The sequence below is a fragment of the Melitaea cinxia genome, chromosome 19 (genome assembly GCF_905220565.1).
Source record: "Melitaea cinxia chromosome 19, ilMelCinx1.1, whole genome shotgun sequence".
In the NCBI taxonomy this organism is placed as follows: Eukaryota; Metazoa; Arthropoda; class Insecta; order Lepidoptera; family Nymphalidae; genus Melitaea; species Melitaea cinxia.
Window position 1 is genome coordinate 2,858,171 of NC_059412.1, and position 22,303 is coordinate 2,880,473.

At 38.0% G+C, this 22,303-nt stretch overlaps 1 protein-coding gene across 1 annotated transcript in view; it reads left to right on the forward strand.

The window, feature by feature from the left end:
* Positions 1 to 14,570, forward strand: part of LOC123663055 (E3 ubiquitin-protein ligase SH3RF1-like) — a 56,739-nt gene extending 42,169 nt beyond the window's left edge. The window contains exons 4-17 of the mRNA XM_045597796.1: positions 880 to 971; positions 1,989 to 2,103; positions 2,575 to 2,674; positions 3,434 to 3,560; positions 4,585 to 4,663; positions 5,085 to 6,079; positions 6,628 to 6,797; positions 7,144 to 7,469; positions 7,950 to 8,073; positions 8,885 to 8,949; positions 9,344 to 9,543; positions 11,998 to 12,078; positions 13,592 to 13,687; positions 14,283 to 14,570. Coding sequence (XP_045453752.1) covers positions 880 to 971; positions 1,989 to 2,103; positions 2,575 to 2,674; positions 3,434 to 3,560; positions 4,585 to 4,663; positions 5,085 to 6,079; positions 6,628 to 6,797; positions 7,144 to 7,469; positions 7,950 to 8,073; positions 8,885 to 8,949; positions 9,344 to 9,543; positions 11,998 to 12,078; positions 13,592 to 13,687; positions 14,283 to 14,460 — 2,748 coding nt within the window. The 3' untranslated portion in view covers positions 14,461 to 14,570. The remainder of the gene's footprint in view (positions 1 to 879; positions 972 to 1,988; positions 2,104 to 2,574; positions 2,675 to 3,433; positions 3,561 to 4,584; positions 4,664 to 5,084; positions 6,080 to 6,627; positions 6,798 to 7,143; positions 7,470 to 7,949; positions 8,074 to 8,884; positions 8,950 to 9,343; positions 9,544 to 11,997; positions 12,079 to 13,591; positions 13,688 to 14,282) is intronic.
* Positions 14,571 to 22,303: the final 7,733 nt, after the last annotated feature.

Sequence of the window (22,303 nt, forward strand, 5' to 3'; positions counted from 1 at the left end):
AAATTATCAAAATCGGTACACCCAGTAAAAAGTTATTGCGGATTTTCGAGAGTTTCCCTTGATTTGTCTAGAATTCCATCATCAGATCCTGGTTTCCTTATCATGGTACCAAACTAAGGATATCCCCTTTCCAACAAAAAAAGAATTATCAAAATCGGTACATCCAGTAGAAAGTTATGTGGTATAATACAACGTAGGTCGACGAAAAAAGCGTCAAGTAAAAACGCATTATTAGATATAACTCGAAAAGTAGTTGTTAGATTTCAAATAAATTTAAATGGGACCAATTGGCACACAAAACCTTTCGATTAAAACAAAATTTGTCGAAATCGGTCTACCAGGTCAAAAGTTCTGATGTAACATACATAAAAAAAAATACAATCGAATTGAGAACCTCCTCCTTTTTTAAAAGTCGGTTAATAATGATAATGTTGTATGTCTGTGGATGAAGTTTTTCCTGTGATATAACCAATTGTGTGCTTCAGCGAGTAATATGATAACGAAGGTTCACTGTAACCTTCGTTGTAACTCTAAAATCTTAGTAAATAATAATGAATTGTAGAAATGTATGTACGCGCATAACTTCTGGACCACTGCAGAATTTTTTTTTTTGTGTAGTGATCTTAATTTATCAGGTCAACACCACTGTTAAGCTGATTATCAACTTTGAGTCACTATTTTTTTACCTTAAACTTATCCGGATAGAATTATCTACTTTTTATACTGTCCAATGAAAAACCTCTTAAATTACTGGGGTTCTTGGTGACTTACCTGGTTAATGTACCACCACATAAAACTTATAATGAAATAAGATCTGTAAAAATAATTAAACTTATAGTACTCTTAGTGCTTGCCTATAATTGAGTGTGGATATTTCAGAATGTAACACAAATGCAACAGTCGTCTCGTGAGGGCAAGCAACCACCGCCGCACGGACGAGCCATGTACGACTTCATATCTAAGGAGCCGGGGTAAGAATAATATTACAAACAGAACTAAACAAATTGTTTCAATTTAATTAGAAAATACATTAGAATAAATATTAAAGGACTTTTATTAATTTCTGTTCTGTGAATAACTTAACAAAATAAAAAATAAGTGAATGTGGATACGACTGATCGCCTTTCATCCTACCTCGAAAATAAGAATCTACAAAGAATGTCCTTGGCAACCGAATTAAGTCATACGTAATATACCTTCGGAACAATTCCCCTCTATGAAAATAATACTTACTTCCTGCCTCTACCTATATAAAATAGTACTTGTTGTGGTAGAGCGTAGCAGAGAATGTCCTGCTCGAAATATGGAGCTGTCAGACTGGGGACACTCCAACCTTACAAAAGATCGCATACAAAAATATTACTCTAACACTATTACACTGAACACTTAATATTAATTAATATTAAGTGTTCTGTTCCTGAGGGTACGGTGTGTTGACAGCGGGGATATTGTTGGCAATGCGCTTGCGATATTCCTAGTACCTATTGCAGTCCATAGTACTTTTATTTTAACTGAGGTAGGGCACAGCAGGAATTTCCTGCTCAAAATCTGGAGCAGCCCGACTGGGGTAGTACCTCGACCTTACAGAAGATCACAGCAAAATAATACTGTTTTCAAGCAGTGTTGTGTTCCTGTTGGTGAGTAAGGTGACCAGAGCTCCTGGGGGGTTGGGGATTGGGTCGGCAACGCGCTTGCGATGCCTCTGGTGTTGCAGGCGTCTATAAGCTACGGTAATCGCTTACCATCAGGTGAGCCGTACGCTTGTTTGCCGACCTAGTGACATAAAAAAAAAAAAAAAAAAAAAAAATAGGTTTTACTTATCTATTAGTATCAGGTGAAGCGTTTGCTTGTCAGGACGTAATTAAAGTACTAGATTAGTGATATTAAAAAAAACTAAGCTTTTCGTCTTTAGTTGAACTCTTTAAGTAAAAAATATAAAAATTAAAAAACAGTACAATTTGGTAAAGGTATTTTTAATATATTTCCAGTGACTTGTCCTTCAAGAAGGGTGAAACAATAGTAATTCAGAAGAAACTCGATCCGTTCTGGTACCACGGCGAGTGTTCGGGCCGGAGCGGAATGTTCCCTATCACTTATTTACAGGTGAGCTTGAGTTATAGAGCTTATGTTTTTTTTTTTGTTTTCTAATGTTTACGCGAATTTCACTCATTACAATGAAATAACTTTTTCGGATTCTATCGCGGTTTAATAAAATCCTTCCGTGACCATGGTTGCTGTCAAGTATTCGAAACGTGCGTCTAAAAAACTTAATAAACCGCGATAAAATTCGAAAAAGTTATTTAATTATGTTTTAAACATAGATAACACTTGGTGGCCTTAAGCTTTTTTCAGTGGTGTTAAGTTATTTAGCTAAGGTACAGAGTAGTTAAAAGTTTGTTTATAATCAATGTCAAGTACATCAATCTTACAAAAGTATGCAACCAAATAATACTGCTTCTAAATAGTTTTGTGTTCCAATAACGAATAAGTTAGAGCCAGAGCTCCTGTAGGTGCCCCATGTTGACAGCCGGGGTTCTAAAGTTGCAGGCGGTAACTGTTTTTAATTGTTTTCAGGTGATCGTCCCCCTGCCCGTACCTACGGCGCTCTGTAAAGCACTCTACGACTTTCGAATGTCAGCGCCCGATGAGGAAGGATGTTTAGCATTTGATAAAGGTATTATATATTTATATTTTAATTTGACGAATTGTCCACTCTGTGGTCATATCAACTGTCTGTTTGTATAAGAACGACAAAATGTTTGAATATACAAAGCTCACGTTTGTTTGGCCGTAGCCTCGAGGTTTCTACTCGTATTTGTGTTGTGTGTGTTTGGTACTGGAGGTTGTGGGAAGCAATTATATAGTACATTGTTGTAAGATCTTAACAAAGCCCTAGAATTAATGAACGTTTCAGCCTGTAATATCCCACTGCTAGGCATATACCTCTTTCCGCATGTAGGAGAAGCATCAGAGCTTAGGCACTACGCTGCTCCATGGCGGGTTGGTGGATATATTCCTCACTATTAGTAACGATCGCTATCAGGTGTATATGATAACAACCAGGACTGACAGCTTAACGTGCTCTCCGAGACACGGTGGGGAGACCCACTCGGACAGACATCCAAACTGGCAAGAAATATTTTTACAAATATTCATCCCGAGTAGGAATCGAACCCGCAAACTGTCGGTGTTTTTGTGACTACTCGTACCACTACACCAGAGCGGTTGTTATAAAAAAAATGTACAAGATATATTGTAAAGAGAACAATCTTTTTCACACACAATATAATAAGTATAAGAGTCCTTTGCCCAGCAATGAAAAGTTTACAGGCTGTTTTAGTTTTGTTCAATAAGCTTTGATTAATTAATCTTATTTAAATTTAGATTGACGAATTATCTTACGATACTCATCCTTTTTTTTCCTTATTTCCAGGTGCAATAATAACGGTGCATCGTAGAGTGGACGAAAATTGGGCGGAAGGCAGACTTGATCAAAGGGTTGGGATATTCCCCATCGCCTTTGTAGAACTGAACCAAGCAGCCAGACACCTTATGAACAGGTAAATAACTTATAATAATAATAATTTTAGGGGCCTGTTAGTTGTGGATAACACTTATCCTGCAAAAAAGTTACGATTAAACTTTAACAGCAGAAGGTAGAATCGGCTATTAGGACTTAATTCAGTTTAATGAATAAAGTGCAAGTTTTAGATACATATTTGTAGAATAAATACATATCAGTAGAATTCGATGGTGAAAAAGAATAATATGTAGAAAAATTTGAATCTGTTGGATGTCGTCATCTGTCAAATAGCTGTTACCAGTTATTCACAACTGGTGAAATAGGATCTAAACAGTTCTACGTGACATTGGTGAAATCATCATCTGTGCTCATATGGCACTATTGAAAGCCATTTTAACCTAAAGATGAAGAAGGATCTAAACAGTAGTCAAATGTAATGCATATTTGATTTTTTTACATTTATTTAAGGGTAATTGCATCAGACATATTACATACATCCCCTTATAAATGATTGATAACTAAATGCATTACCAAAGTTGAATGGTACGCATATGATAATTGTGTTTGTTTTGAAGCAAAAAAATAAACAGACTTCAAATACGCATTATTATTATTATAGCTCAAAAACTACTTGTTACTACTTGTTAAATTTAGATGGGACCACAGACAAGCACTAGCTAGCTATCGAATATGAAAAGAATCATCAATGTCGGTATACCCAGTAAAAGTTATGAGATAACAACACTTACAATGACTAGCTCAATGGTGCAGTGATCTGTGACCCTGATTTATGTCCCGTTGGTTGTGGGTTCGATTCCCTCCTCGAGACAGGGTGTCATATGTGTATTTGTATGTATATTTATAAAAAAAAATTGTATTTATATCAGCTGGGAGCTACCTATAACAAGCATTAAGTTGGTTATCTTAGGAACTATGTACGTTATAGATATTTAATTATTTATTATTAAAAAATAATGATTTTGATTGAGAACTTTCTCTTTGAAATCAGTTGAAAAGGTCAAATATAAAATAAAATTTATCACATTAAATATTAATTCCAGTACACCGCTAAATCGTCCCGTCCCCCCCATACCTGAACACGCGAGAGCAGGGCACTCGGAGCACAGGCATCACACTCAGGTAACAACACTTGGAATCACCATCGTTTTTTTTTTACAATGGCAAACAAGCGTGCTTTTCACCTGATGGTAAGCTATTACCGTAGCCTAGGCATTGCATAGGCGTTGTCAACCCTACCCAGCTTAGGCTACCTTACTCACCACAGGAACACAACACTGCTTGAGAACAGGGTTATTTATCTGTGATCTTCTGTAAGGTTATGAGATTCGAACAGAACTGAACCATTATTTCCGCATCACGACGCACAGATAGAAAATACAATCTACTCTAATACTGTTAGATACGATGTATCACTAGATGGCGTTACAAGTACATTAATGTGGTGTTATTTATTTGTTTATAATTTCAACAGTAAAAATCATTGTAAACCTTCCTTATAACTGAGAATAACTTCACTTATGTATTTTTTTTCATTTTCCAGCATCCGCACAGATACCAGCCCATGTCCGTCTCGAGTCCCATTTCGGGGCAAAGTCAAGGCAACTACCAGAACCTGGCAACGATGAGTCAATCGCAGCCAAACTACCATGCACATCCTCAACAACTGGTGACCCATCACGCCGCCGTCGCGCACGGCGGGCTCGTCTCCGCTGTTCCCAGAACTATTGAATCGCACGACGATAAAAACACAATCGACTTCATCAAACATTTCATAACTACCCACAATAAGAATCAAACAGTGACTGTAGGCGACGACTACGATAAGATACGACAATTTGTCTTGCGGGCCGCGAAGTTTGATTACAACTCGCACAAAGGTGAGACGACGTACCAGAACGTCAGAGAGCATTTTCCAGTACAAAGCTTTCCTGGTGTTGCTAACAATAGTTCGGATTCTAGCTCTAGTGTGAATACGCCTTCAGCAGTTGTGGGTGAAAGCTCCACACCCAACACTAGCTCAGATACTAGCACGTGTGAGAGCGCTGAACAAAGTCTACCCAGCTCTCCCGACAACAACACTCCGCCCTCGCAACCCCCACCAAACCAGAACCAAAACCCCCCACCCACCAACCACGACCCCCAGGAATCCCTTCTTAATGCCTCCTTAGGAGTTCTGAGCTTGAACGAGAGCTCCACGGCTACTAATACATCTCTAAATGTCAGTCTACCCTCCGAGAGTCCGAAGATGAACGTGGTTAGTAGTAATTCGACACAGAATAATGTTGAAAGTCAAGAGATGAGTAATGATGAGGTTCGAATGGATACACCGTCGTCTTCAAAGAATATAGTAAGGCCGAGCGGTCCTGACTCACTGTTGAATTTCGGTTTGGGCTTGCAAGCGGCTCTGTCGCCGTCTCATAATAAAGACAACTACATGATGGTCAGAGGCCACAGAGATCAACATCACAGAGAAAGAGAGAAGCGTCACAGTTTGACACCGTCGACTCATTTACAAGGGAATCATACGCAAAACCGGTAAGTAGTCGCTGTTTAAAATTATTTTAGCAAAATTATTTCTGATATCGATTCTCGTGTTTTGTCCATTACTCTCAAATACTTTTTAACTGTATTTAAGCAAACTGCAAAAGAATTGATGACAATTATAAAGTTTATGAAATGAGTCTCTACTCAGTTCTCGACTCTAGAGGAGCTTACATGGAACCCTGTGGATAGTAGATTGAAGTATTCCACAATATATTTTTTATTCATTCGTAAGTGTAAATGAAAAAAAAAAAAAAAAAAAGAAAATGTATTGTTAATTAAACTTAGTGCAGTTATTTACAAATTAGCCCAACTTGCAACACAGTTTGGCTCAAATTTTACACATAAAAATTGAAATTGTAGCTTTGTGTTCCTGTGGTGAGTAAAGGTAGCCAGAGCTCTTTGGGTCCCAGAGGATCGGGATCTGCTCTTAGTGTTGTTGTCAGGCGAACAAAACATTTGTTTGCCACCATTGTATAAAGAAAAAAATTGTAAGATTCTGTTGAGATAATAATGTGCACCTTAAATACAAATAATTCCAGACATTCAGCAGAGATCCTAGCGACCAGCCTGCTCGATACAGAGCGGCCGGAGAGCAAAGAGCGACGCAGGCGTCGATCTCGCAGTACGGAGCGCCCGCTACCCGCCGCCTACGTGGCGCTCTACCCCTACCGCCCGCAGAAACCAGACGAGCTGGAGCTGAAGAAAGGAGGTAGGTTCCTACTTGTCACACTAATGGTGTACCTACTAAAGTAGGGCACAGTAATTATCCTGCTCAAAATCTGGAGCAGCTCGACTGGGAAAGTACTACGATCTTACAGAAGGTCATTCTTCTGGTTCTGGTCGTTAGTCGTCCATAAGCTGCGATGCGATAATCACTTATCATCAGACGAGCCGTATGCTGGTGCGCGCACCTAGTTGAATTATAATAATTAAAAAAAACATAGAAAACGCCGAGTCGGAAGTTATTTCAACATTTATAATATTAGGAGATCCCAAAAAGTCTTCCAAGCAAAAAAAACCCCTAAATAATGATTAATGAGAGATTGTAATTCCAGGCGTGTATACCGTGACGGAGCGCTGCCGCGACGGCTGGTACAAGGGCTGCTGTGAACGCGCCGCGCGCTGTGGAGTGTTCCCCGGGAACTACGTGGCGCCGCTCGCGCCGCACCCGCACCGGCCGCGCCACGCCGACAAGGTGACGTCACACTACACGCGCAGTGCGAGTGTCCCCGGGAACTACGTGGCGCCGCTCGCGCCGCACCCGCACCGGCCGCGCCACGCCGACAAGGTGACGTCACACTACACGCGCAGTGCGAGTGTCCCCGGGAACTACGTGGCGCCGCTCGCGCCGCACCCGCACCGGCCGCGCCACGCCGACAAGGTGACGTCACACTACACGCGCACTGCGAGTGCTCCCCGGGAACTACGTGGCGCTGAGCTACTGCGAGCGCTCTGCAATTTTATATAAGAATTGATTTTCGTAGTAGTATTCGAAATTAGGGGCCAGTCATATGCTTGCTCATATGATTTGCTTATTTTTAATGACATGGCGGCCGTGGGGGGGAGGGGGTCTTGATGGTGATTACGTCAAAAATATTTATTTATTTTTTCGGAATAGATTAAAAAAATATATCAACCAATATTTAAGTAAGCAGGGAGAGGGGGGAGGGTTTTGCTGACTCGCTGACAAAGGGAAGGAAGGGGGTGAAAATTACTAAACTTCTGTTTTCGTAATACCCCTTTAGTATGATTATCGCGTTATGATGTTTTAAATACTCCACTCTCGGACAGAGATATCTTCAATAAGGCAGTTCGTCGCGTCCAAGACTATAATATCTAACGTTTTAGTGAACGTTTCCAGAGCGTGTCGAGCGCGGCGGTGTCGAGCGCGAAGCCGGCGGGCGCGGCGTGCGCTCCGCCGCCGACCGCCGCCACGCTGGCGCCCCCGGACGCGCCGCCGCGCGCCGGCAGCCCCAACACCGCCGGTAACTTTTTTTTATGTCACTAGGTCGGCAAACAAGCGTACGGCTCACCTGATGGTAAGCGATTACCGTAGCCTATAGACGCCTGCAACACCAGAAGCATCGCAAGCGCGTTGTCGACCCAATCCCCAATCCCCCCAGGAGCTCTGGTCACCTTACTCACCAACAGGAACACAATACTGCTTGAAAACAGTATTATTTTGCTGTGATCTTCTGTAAGGTCGAGGTACTACCCCAGTCGGGCTGCTCCATATTTTGAGCAGGAAATTCCTGCTGTGCCCTATCTCAGTTGAACTACCGCCCTTACTGAACCAGTATTACAATAAATGCTGATAGACTATCACACAGTTTGACAGTGAGAAATTGTAAAAGCTTTTACTCCTGAATAAACTATTTTTTATGACCCCCGACACAGGTTAATCCTACTGGAGGCCATTGAGTGTAAAGCGTTTTTTTTTTACTTATAATGACTGTTTTTGTCATTTGTCAGGTTTAGAGACTCTTTATCCCGAAGTAATGTATGGTTGGTAAAATAGTAAACTCACACATTATTAAAAACTACTCAAAAAATATTCGTCTGATCCGTGTCCAACTTTAATGGGATTATGTGACAAGCACTAGTTGTCTATTAAAAAAAAAAAAAAAAAACAAATTTGACATTCCCAGTGAAACGTTATTAGTTTTCAATACATTTTTAACACACACAAAAAATATTGTCCAATTGATAACCTTTTTTTTTAAACAGTTAAAAAACGAATATAAAATGGTTCTAACGCTAAATTTTTACACCTTATAAGAATTTTTTGTCTTACAGCTCAACCGTTAACATATCCATGGAGTTCTGTACAACCGCAACAAAGTACACCACGGCCTGAAAAGGTAAGAAAGATGTATATTTACTTTATACTATCATCTTAAAATACAAAGATGAAGAAAATTACAATAAATAAACTATTATTAGAGTTACATTATATTGAAAGAAGTTACTTATGTTATCTCATGTCGCTCTTTTGTTGCAAGTTAAAAAATACTAAAATTTTTATATGTCATAGTTAAATTACAGATATAGTCAATTTCAATTATTTCTCCAACAATTTAAACAATAAATGTTCATCATTTTACAATATATATTGTAATAATGAAGTCATTAGCCAGTAGCTCTAGCGCAATTCTGACCGGAAGTGTCAGAAAATAGTTATACGTTTTACAAATTTCAAAGATATAAACAATACATATAATTCGTGTATTACAATATACAAAAATGTTTTTCCAGAGTAAAGACAAAACGAAATCGGAAAAGGGTTCGATATCATCAGGCGTCAGTCTCATGAAGCGTCTCGCAGCTATGAAGAAGTGCCGCTCGCCGCCGCCCGGCTACAGTATGGACAACCCCGTGTTCGACGACGGGCCCGGGACCTCGCTGGTGCCGCCCCCCCAGCACCCCTCACACCCCCAGCACCCCGTGCACGTCAGGTCAGCCACCTTCACATGCTCACATTTTAACTGAGGCAGGGCACAGCAGGAAATTTCTTGCTCAAAACATGGAGCAGCCCGACTGGGGTAGTAACATCGACCTTACAGAAGATCACAGCTAAATAATATTGTTATTAATCAGTGTTGTGTGTCTGTTGGTGAGTAAAGTGACCAGAGCTCCTGGGGGAATTGGGAATAAGGTCGGCAACACGTTTGCGATGCTTCTGGTGTAGCCGACGTCTATAAGCTACGGTAATCGCTTACCATCAGGTGAGCCGTACGCTTGTTTGCCGAACTAGTTATATATATAAAAAAAGCTTAACATGTCATGGGCTGTGCACGTGAGGTCAATGACCTTTACAAAGTCGTTGACGCCTGCTGTGAGCTAACTCTAGGTTTAACTTTAATATGATAAGTTAGTAGTAAATTCTTAATTGTTGTTAGTGACTTACAGAGCGAAAATAAACACTAGAGGTCGTTTACCTCTATTTTGAGTTTGCACAGCTATGTCTAGTATGATACATGATCGGTTGTATTCTAATGGTGATCTTTAATATCTTGTAATAAGCATTGTTATGAGTACTCACTTCTCATCATTAACCTTTGTCTTGGGTTTTCTAAACCGCTGATTATAGAACTGTAGTCTATAGTAAATATACAGTAATAGTTCCCCCATAGAGATATAGTATTTTTAAAAGTGAAACTACCCTCAAATAACAAAAATATCATTTTGTGCAAACAATCACTGTGTGTGCATCCCGCATGTATGTGTGACTTGTGTTTTGTCCCTAACTTCACTTCATTATCCATTGCATTGTGTGTTTAATTTCAAGTGCTTGTCTTTTTTTTTAATGTTTATAAAGAAAATTTATGTGGTGTTTTGAATAATCAGTTTTTAAGTAAAAATTGATAAAAAATAGACAACTACTCATTTGTATTGTGTTTAACATGCCTAATATTTTCCTGTGTTATTATGGTAAAACAAGTTTTTATAGAAATCTATAAACGATTTTCTTTTTTTTTAATTTATACCTCTAATGTATGATAGACAAATAATAATTTCGTTTCTATGAAGACTTGTTTTTGATTAATATTATTGAATCCCCATACGTATACGAATATTGACATTTTATTATTAATACAACGCATATTTTATAAAAATTTTAAATTATTATAAAATTTATGATGATGAATAGTTTCAGAACCATCCTGTGAACAACTCTTGTAATTTGAAATATAAGATTTTATATGAACACGGTTATTTTTATTATTAAAATTATTTATAATAGGATAGTGTCGAAATATCGAGTTCAGCAAAATGAAAATCAAAAATGATATGGTGAATATCCCGTTTTAAATCATTTCTTGTAAAATAGTTTTCATTTTGCACTTACAAGTTAAAACGTAAAACATTAGCACAAATTAGTTCGAACTTTGAAAATAGTTTAGAGGCTATCAAAGTGGAAATGTTAATTGTTGTTTGTTGGAAATGTTAGTTATGCAAGAATCTAATTGATTTTGTCCGTCTTTGACAATTTATGACAGTTGCCAAAAAACTACACATTAATATATTGCGTTTGTGTTGCATGTAAGAATACTGTGTGATGTTGCTACATTTTTTACACGAAATACGCATACGCATTCAGTCTGTAACATCCTACTGTTGGGCACAGGCCTCTTTCTCCATGTAGGAGAAGGATTGGAGCTTCTGAAATAATGTCTTTTTCTATTCAAAAGTTTTGATATGGCATTTTTACTATTGTGACAAAATACAGCATGATTGCAGCATGGTGCTGTGTGGCTACGGCACTAAAGAATTTAGCCACCCCCTCTCTTCCCGTGGGTGTCGTAAGAGGCGACTAAGGGATAACAAGGTTCCACAACCACCTTGGAACTTAAGAAGCCGACCGATGGCGGGATAACCATCCAACTGCTGGCTTTGAAATACACAGGCCGAAGACGGGCAGCAGCGTCTTCGGTGCGACAAAGCCAGTACTGCGGTCACCAACCCGCCTGCCCAGCGTGGTGACTATGGGCAAAACACATGAGTTCACGTTATTTTTGGCGTAAACTTGTGGAGGCCTATGTCCAGCAGTGGACTGTATAGGCTGTAATGATGACAGCATGATTATTTTTTAAAATTATTTTGTAATAAGTTTTTTTTCCTCAATGTGTGTACTGCGACAGAGGTAGCTTTCATCAATAATCACGGCTGACAAAATCGTTTTAGCGTGCTACACTTTGATAACTTCAATCGCAGTCCGATGTAAATAGATATATAAGTATTATATATAAATGCAATAGTCCCCGGGCACACAGTAGTAATCCCCGCCCCGTCAATATACGTATACGCGGTGACGCGCGCGTCACGCGCACGTCACGCGCGCATCACGCGCACGTCACGCGCGCGTCACGGGCACGTCACGAGCACGTCTGAGCGGGCAGTGCGCGCAGGTCGGGCTCGTGCCCCTCGCAGCTGCTGCGCGCGCCGCCCGCCGCTCGTCCGCCGCCGCCGCGGGAGCTGCGCGCGCACAGGTTCGCACCTCAGCGCCCTGGCTCCGGGGCTAGCTCACACCCACACTGCCCTCACTACCCTCACCGCCCCGGCTACCTTACACTACCCCCACTACCTCACACTACCCCCACTACCTCACACTACCCCCACTACCTCACACTACCCCCACTACCTCACACAACCCTTACTACCTCACACTACCCCCACTACCAAACGCTCCTTACTACATGTGACGGTTATTGGTATCTCTAGCAACACACTCAACCGATGCTTATCGAGACTAAACCGTTTATTAAGGTAAGCGACGTATGAGCACGCACAGATACACGTGTTCGATGCGTATACGTACACGTATTCGCATAGAACACACTTTACACCCAAATTCGATTCTCAAATGCTAACACTGGTTGATACAACGTTTATAACAAATTAGGTTGATAACGATACAATTGGTCTTGGTTGGCATGCGACCGATGCATGTTGCACTCACCGCGTACACGTACACAGATTACTGTCTATACAGACATCAGAAGTAAAGTTTTATGTGCATTGTGTGGTTTTTGTTTTCGTTTGCCATTTTTCATAGTGTCGTTGCACTCATTTACATGTTCACAATCAACGATATATAAACAGAAATTTAATTATTTCACATAAATAATATAATTTATCTAATATCACTTATAGATTTAGAAGTTAACTGATTTGCTTTTTACCACCTAGAAGCCCTACATATAAATTACCCACCTTGAATATACAGCAATACAGCAATAATGGTTTTTTAAAAAAGTATTCCTTAAAATGTATATCAGAAAGGGCAGTTGTGAATTGTCTGAAGTATGAGTAACAACATAACGTGAAAAAAGTAGTAAATGTGAATAAAAATTGAATTTCTAATTTTTATTTAAGTATTTATTAAATTCAGTAGGTATACATTTTGCCTTTATATTTTTTTTTTATTAAATATTTTGTTTTTAAATTAGTGTTCTAACGATCTCTTGGCCAAAACCATGTTATTAGAGTAAAATAACATGCATCTGTTAAATTATCTATACTGCCGTAAATGGCAGTAACCGTTTTTCACTGTATTTCTAAAATTTGACGCTACCACATTTCTTTTATAATTACTGTTATTGAGGTTAGAACACAACAGGATATCCTGCTCGAAATCTGGAGCAGCCTGTCTGGGAAAGTACTTTGACCGTACAGAAGATTACAACTAAATAATGTTAATTTCCTGTGGTCTGTAAGGTGGCCCGAGCTGAGTAAGGTGGGGAGAATCGGGGGTAGAGACCGCAGAGCGCTTGCGGTACTTCTGGTGTTGCTGTTATCTATAGGCCACAGTAACTGCTTACCATCGGGTGGGCCGTAAAATTGTTTACCGATTTAGTTTTAAAAAAAATTGAATCATTAAATATTAATATTTAGTTTAACCAAATCGAAAATATTGATCTAAATTTCCGCAAACATCGATTTTCGTACTATATCTTTAACCTAAGCACGGCAGTATTGCTATATTAAGTGTATGTATGACAGAGGGGCGGCCGATGTCGAGTGGGCGGGGCACCGTAAGTCCGCCTCGCTGGATGTATCGGCGAAACGCGACCGACACTCTGTGCCGGTCAAAGAGAAGTGAGTACTTAGTTTTGTATTTATTTCGATTGTTACGCTTCAGTCTGTAACATCCTACTGCTTGGCATAGGCCTCTCCGTGAAGGAGATGATCTCTAATATGAGTAACGATCGCTATCAGGTATTTATGATAACAACACGGACTGACGGATTAACGTGTTTTCCGAGGCACGGTGGAGTGAACCACAGGGACAAACATCCAAACCGGAAAAAAATATTTGTACAAGTACAAACATCGATTCCGTACGGGAATCGAACCCGCAAATCGCCGGTGTTTTCCGCGACTACTCGCACCACTACACCAGAGCGGTTGTTACTCTGTAAATATGTATACGAAACCGAGACAGATATCGTCCTCAAATATTTTACTATAGTTCATTCTGATTGACATAACAAAAAAAAAGTATATCTTGTCCTATATCTAAAGGTTGACTGAGAAAATTACTTCGAGCGTAAATACTGCCTTTATCCATCTTTCTTTAGTTATTAATATATATTTTTGTATTTTTGTCTATCGTGTACAATAAAGCGTATTTCGATTAACATGTCAACAAAATTTGATGCATATAGTTATAATAAATATCATACTTTTTCAGATTCCGTTGCATAGCCCCATACCCGCCGAACTCCGAGTACGAACTCGAGTTGAAAGTTGACGACATAGTGCTTGTCTGCAAGAAAAGAGGTGACGGCTGGTACAAAGGAACTCTTCAAAGAACCGGTCGCACGGGTTTGTTCCCCGCCTCCTTCGTACAGAGTTGCCCGCCCGATTGACGCTAGCGACATCTACCGGCTAAGCGTAAATTCGTACGATCGATTAAACGTTTCTTACGATAGGTTAAACGTGTACTTACGACCGATTAAAGCCTGGTTCCTACGTTCAATTGTGTTTGTTTTTGATCAAAAAAAAAACTGACTTCAAATACGCTATATTCAATACTACTCAAAAACTGCTCGTCAGATCTCACTAAAACATAAATGGACCGAATGACAAGCACCAGCTTTTGAGTGAAAAAAAGATCATCAAAATCAGTGTACCCAGTAAACCCAGTAAAAAGTATGCGGTAGAAATAGTCGAATTAATATTCTCCTTTTTTGAAGTTGGTTAAAAAAAGTATTCGTTTTGTTTACGAACCGGTTTTTTTTAATGTAGGAACCGGGATTAAGCACTCGTACGATCGCTTAAGGGTCGCTCTTGTGATTTATTGAGGGTACTTTTAAAATCGGTTGAGCGTACACTCTTACGACCGGTTGGTTATGGGTACAGTTTTACGAACGGTTAGGCGTAAGTCTTACGAGAGGGACACATACAGTGAGCTAAAATTGATGATTAGTATATTCGTTGTCTGATGTATTTTTAAAATATTCATTAAGAATAATTTTAATAGGCAAAGTGTTAATACGATTAAGTTTTTAATAGTTAAATATATTGACTGGATTTGAAATAGTTCTTTTTTAAGTTTTAGAAAATAAGAGATAAGGAATGACTTTAAAAGGGTACCAACGTGACGAAATGTAATTTTAATGTTGCCATTACAAATATATAAAAAATAAAATGCAGTCAATTTTTTTTTAATGTGTTAAAAAGAAAATAGATCTCTAGATTTTCTTGATATCTCGAATATCGATTGAATTCAATGGGTAGGTTTATAACGAATAATTTAATAAAATTTTAATGTTCATATTTAGGTATTTACTATTGAATTATTTTTTAATCTTTTGTACATTTAAAAATATTTGTAAAATATCAATAGCAATAACTATTTGAAATTTTCTATTAATTTGAAATATGTAAAACTCAACACTTTTAAGTACTAATTTGTCAATTTAATTAAAATTGCCACAGTAATAAAGCAAATATGTATTGAATTTTTTTAGAAGCTAAAGCGGTGCGTTTCTTAAAGTTGTCGAAATTAGCCAGTTCCAATATTTAAAAAAAATGATTTGTTTAATTCCAATGTATTTAAAATTGAATATTAAAACGGTGCAGGCAGGCTAATAAGCTACGGTATCCTTGTTTGGCCGCCAGTTTAGTAAAAAAAAAAAAGATACATAGTGACTTAAACTAATCGTTTTTTGGATATAGGAACCCGTTATACAGTAATTGTAATAAACGAACAACATTGAAGTCATTATCCTTTTAACTTAATACGAAACACAAATACTTATTAGTTACTTCAATAACTTGCATTATTACGTAGATAGTAAATCTAGAATATTCTAGAATAGACTAGGATTATCTATGAAATTTTTTTTACCAAACGGTTAACGATTTATATTGTCAAATAGATATTTTTCAATACATAGATATCGTAGTTAAGGTCACTAGTGAAGTTTTCTAGACGATTTTTGAAATGAATTTATTTTTATAGGATCGATACGCTTATTATTTTAATTGTATTCATTTCGTTATTAAGGTACCTGTATTCTGAATAATTGAGTCAAAAATACTACAATGTCTATATAAATGAAAATGGATCGCCGGATATTTTTTGTGTTCTTTATTATCAGGACAAGATTTGTATGAAAGAAAAGTTAAAAAGGTATACTTATGCAAAAAAAGGCGGTACGAAGATAAAATAAATATGATTAACATACTCACACGGTTGTCTGTTCCTATTTCCTATGGTGGTACCTTACGGTGTTTTAGGTAACAGCCGATGATGTATGATATTTTGTTATAAAAACAAAATAAAATGCTTATTTCTTAATAATAAGTATATTGAACACATGCTAAAGGACTTACTCGTTATGAAATGAAGTATAAAAATTCAGAATACAGGTTCAAGAAAATTAATTACTTTAAATACTGCCATACTAATAATTCGTAAAATTTTCCAACTTTTTATGTATAATTTATTATATATTTAAAACATAATGTAATCATAAATAACCATCAAGGTCAGTTACTGATAACAACAATTTGTTTTTTTTTTTTTTTTTATATACAATACGACATGAAATATGAATTAAATTAGGTATAAATCCTTTTTTGTAATGTTACTTTAATATGTACGTATAATTAGGTAATTTTAATGTAATCTTTAGTTTATGTTTTAGAGATTGTAGGCTAAGTATTCGAATGTAATTTAACATTTTTTAATTATTATTTATTATGTATTCTCAGACGATTTAAAAAGAATAACCGTAATTGATTAGTCAGTAATAAGTAATCGTATTTTTATATCATAAAGTCGTCTTGAGGATCGTGTCTTTTATATTGTAATGAGCTCAAAATTTTTCACTGTAATCTATTTATAGTATATATATTTTAATATTTGTTAAATTTTACACACGGTGCATACTTTATATAGTTTTATCGTATGGTAACACCGTATAATCCGTGGGTAAAATTTTGTTTAAAAAAATACTGTCACTATTTATTTTCTATTTATGTTTGTAACACTAGTGCTCTTAACACTAGACTTTTTATTGTTACGGATTTTAATCGCTTAACAAAATTAAAAAATATATATGATTACTAACGTTATTTACTAATCGAAAAACAAAAAAGTTAAAATAAAGACTAATAATTTTTTGACAAAAGAAAATAGCGCTTATAATTCGTATCGATTTTATTCGGTCATCAAAAAAGAACTGATATTACGTTTAAGTATTTATTTAAAATGGTTTTTCTTACTCCTAAGATCTTGTATGCTATTCTTCTCATCTATAAACAACGAATTTTTAACGTATTTATCTCATAACTAAATATTTTATAAACTTTTTCTATTTTCCGACTACGTCCCGCCCTTTGTATATTTCGATGTCCTTTTTTTCAAATTTGGCGCGAATATTGTATCACAGAGTATTTAGGAAAATTTTTAATAAAAAATTTACTAGACAAAATGCATGTTCACCAAAATTTTACGTACACGTTATTTAGAGAAAAAAAAAATATAAATTTAACACCATTGTTCGTGATGCAAATTTGAATATCGAAATTTATTATTGTTTATTATTGTAATAGAGAATTGAAAAATAATAAAGGTTAATAAATAATTGAATTTTTAGATCTTTTAATGTGAATGTGTACCGGGAGTCAAATAGTCAGTAGTTGGAAAATATTATTTATATGAGGGTGATAACTGTTACGTTCTGTACTTCGCTTGTAATGTAAGGGTAAGGACATCATATCGAGGAGTTGATTTAGGTAACTACGGAAAGGAATAAAGATTTCTTCTTAATTTTATTTCTTATTTTGTTACTTTTTCCCACATTTCATCATTACAGCTTATACAGTCCCACTGCTGGACATAGGCCTCCACAAGTTGACGCCAAAAATAACGTGAACTCATGTTTTTTGCCCATAGTCACCACGCTGGGCAGGCGGGTTGGTGACCGTTGGTTTGGTTTGATTGGTTGGTTTCCCACATTTATTAGTCAGTAAATTCGTATACCAATGAGCAGGGTATGGGTTATATCTGAACAGCTGGGTTTTTAAATTGGCGTAATATAAAAAAGTGTGTAGAAAGTAAATTGACGACTGGATGATGACGCTCAGGAAACTGCTGGTGCGTTAGCGGTCATGGATTCGATCCCCGCACATTACATATATTTTAATGAGCCATACAGAGTGCCTAGTGCGAGTTTTATTCACAGAAACATAACAGAAACGCGTTTATACGTGGAAATTATTTTGTATGGGAATTTAAACAGTGCAGCCTAGACTATAAAGAATAGTATACGATACAATCGATACAGAGTCATCTAGCGGTAAACGCGAGAACTAGGTTGAAATCCCGAATTTCCCATACAAAATAAAGTTAAAGTTTACGCCCGTTATTGCGAGACGGATTAAACAAAACTCGCACTAGGCAATCAGATGTTTGTCGTCGTACGGGCTTTCGCGACAGCGTTATAAAAGCTACCGATTTATCGGTAGATCTACCGATTTTGGCCCTTGTCTACCGATATACCGATTTAGTAGTGCTATCTACCGAATTTTTGAATTTTCAACTAATGTAAAATAATTTTCTAAAAAAAAAGGTAAAATAATATTCTTAATACGGTAACACTAAAAGAAAACGGTAACACAAAATCAATGTACGGGGACTTCCCGAAATTCTTCCCACGACGTCGAATATGACCGTTCAAATCCGCGGTGTGTTAAAACAAATTGTACTAACACGTCATATAATAGAGTTTATTATTGTCTAGTGAGTATACAAGGGAAAATTCCAGAAGATAACTTTCTTCGGGTTTGTTTCTTGAATTAGGTATAGGACTAGTGATGGATTATTTTTGGATTATATCGATGGATTAGGATTAGTATTCGGATTCATTATTGACATGGGAAGATTCAATTCGCATTTAACAAATTAAATGTAGTTGCAAAATTTTGTGAAGTGTTAAGCGAATTCATCGCTAATTTATACTTCTTTCACGGCAATGTGCTATTCTATTGCTCCCACGGGAATTCGGGAATACTAGTAATCTGTTTCATTATTAGCAATTTAGCAGTTGCTGCAAAGAATGAAATTATGCAATTATTATCTTTAATTTGTTTGTAATTATGATGCTTGTATGGACTACTTCTATAATTAATGTTTCTTAGTGATAAAACGTATACGCTTTTGAGTACTTTCTTTTTCTGTAATGTAAAATAATTATAATTAAAAATGGAACAAAAATTTGCACGCCGTTTAAGGTAGATTATATGAGACATTCTAACTAATAACACCTTATGTATTAACTATATTCATGCAAATAAAGAATTTGATTTAATTTAACGGAATAAATTTAAACAAATGAACGCATTATTGACTTAAAATACTTTTGTTTTACTCCGAGTAAAAATCTACCGATTTCTACCGATTTTTCGGAGCCAAATATACCGATTTTTTATTTTACACTTTTGCAACACTGTTTCGCGATTGTGTGTCGTATGTGAGCGTGAGATGTATATAGTGCAATTATTATTTACATAATTACCTTATCATAGACAAAAAAAAAAAATTAAGAATATATTACATCCGTAATTTCGTATGATGTAGTTTTTATTGTTTATATAGACATCCCTACGAATGTTTTTCGCTCGTAAGGACTTGATCAACCAAACTCAAATTGGAGATGAATTTTTGAAATCCCTTACGTGACGCAGCGTAAGACCGTAAGACAACTTTTATCATTAGTACTTTAAGTTGGTTTTTTTATACACACTATTTTGTTATTTACATCATACTAAGAGCCTATTTCACTGGTTGTGTATACCATGTGTATAACCCTATTTGATGGATGACGGTATAGAACAGATAAAAAAATTGATTTATTATCTATGTCACCATGAAATCCCATTAAATTTATAACATCGAAAGTTACAGTTTATTAGTGATAAGAAACAAGTACTAATGGCCCAATCTACGTCCTTTGAGTACGTCTATTCGAATCTTATTCAGTATAAATCTTATTCACGACCGGTGTAATCGGCCTTGAAAGAAATTGAGAAACCGACCGATAAATAGATTTTTAGCTGCGTGAGGAAAAGGGAGGATCATCCGACCAGACAGCTGTTGTGTCTGGCGGGCTACTGCCCCGACGGTTGTTGTTGGGTTCTTGTATATATATATATACTCAATCACTTTGAAAACTTTGATAGCGCGATGTAGCATACGTCAGTTTTCTCTAATTACGTAGTTAGTATGTTGCGTCGTCACAGATTGATTTATTAGGTTAATCTGTGACAGTGGCGTAGCGTAGTGGGGGCGGGGGGGGGGGGCGGGCCGCCCCGGGCGGCACTTTTTAGGGGGCGGCAAAATTGAACAACACTTAAATAATAAAAACAATTAGTAAATACTAGCGGCCCGGTACGTGCTTCGCTACGTATAAAGTGAAATAATAAAAAAAAAATTACTGCTCCGGTAGTTGGAATTCGTCGAGTCTTCTGGCGAGACGATTCGTAACAACACTCGAAAACAGCTTATAGATATGGCTCAGAAGTGAGATCTATGTGTAATTCTTTGACAGAGACTTGTCACCTCTCTTAAAGAACAGCACCAAACACACTACTGGACCACACCTCTGGCGTGGTACCTCGGTGGGTGACGGCGTGAAAGAGTCTCGCCAAGACTTTTAGGGCAGGTCGCCCTGTGGCTTTAAGTAGCTCAGTCGTAACTACGTTATCCCTATTCTGCTCAATCAGAGTAGCAATCTCTCTCGTATTTGAGCAGTGGAGGTCTTGGCGTACAAGTTTTCGTATCTTCTTGGAAAGTGCCCTCTGTTCTGGCGAAGCTGCTTGAGCAACTCGCGCCTCCGCCACATTAGATCCAAGGCTTCGGAAGAGAGTTGGACTGCTTTGTTGACTTCGTCGGCGGAAAGTGCCTACGACTTAGTGTACACACCGTCTTCACCACGTTGTCGGTCATCTCTTCCACGTTGCCAGTAGTTTCCAGCGAATCGAATCGGTTTTGAAGTTCCCATTGAAACTGCTCGAAGCCACATAGTAATTGGGGCAGCGTACGTCGGAGAGTAGATTTCACTAAGCGGGCCCGCTCTTTTCGGAGGTATATATTTAAAATGCTCCGCAATAGCCGGTGGTTACTGCCAGTGTTAAACCAATTAACCAAGGAGACATCTCTGAATATATGCTTTTTATCCGCTATGATGAATCTATCTCGTTCCTCGTCATAGTGTTGGTACACCGCCTTTGGGGCTTCTTCTCAAAAAATTGAATTCATCAAGAAGAGCCCGTCTGACTCGTAGTAGTTGACGAGCATCTGCCTCCTGCGATTCCTGTGCCCCTACCCGTGTGGTCCGATCCTCGATTCGTCGCGGTCTTGTATTCCCACTTTAGCGTTGAAGTCTCCCATAACAACGTTGTAGAAGGTCGAAGTAGTCCCATGCATGGCCCTAGTAATATCGTCATACAAGGCTTCGACTTCATTGTCAGATTGTGCTAAGGTCGGCGCATAGAGCTGTATCACTTCTAGGGAGTACCTGTCAGTGAGTTTAAGTACAAGGTACGCTACCCGGGTCGACACATTGCTGACTTCCACAACGTTGTTAGTGAGAGTCTTGTGGACCAGAAAATCGACGCCACCTTGGGAAAGCCCATCACCTTCACGGAAGCAGAACAAGTGCCCGGAGTCCAGGATCATCGTGTCTTCGCCCTCTCTTCAAACTTCAGACAACCCCAGTATACTTCACTTAAGTTTAAGTTTAAGACTCGATTTTACTTCCAGTTCGGTAAGGTTGTGGTCCAGCCGTAACATGCCTCCATTATACGTAACCGGTACGTAGTACCTGTAGTTTTGAGTGGCAGCCTCCCGTATCACGGTGATCCTCAGCACCCTTTGCCCCACCGTTACCGCGGCCGCTGCTGTAGCCGGGAATAGTGGGGCTACCGAGAACTGAGGGCCTAAAATTCTACCGCGAACTCATGAGGGTTTTTGCCCATAGTCACTACGCTGGGCAGGCAGGTTAGTGACCGCAGGGCTAGCTTTGTCGCACCGAAGACGCTGCTGCTCGTCTTCGGTTGTGTATTTAAAAAGCTAGCTGTAGGATGGCTATACCGCCATCGGTCGGCTTCACTAGTTCCACAGTGGTATTGGAACTTTGCTATTTCATATTATTAACTAGCTGACCCGGCAAACGTTGTTTTGCCAATAAACTATCTACT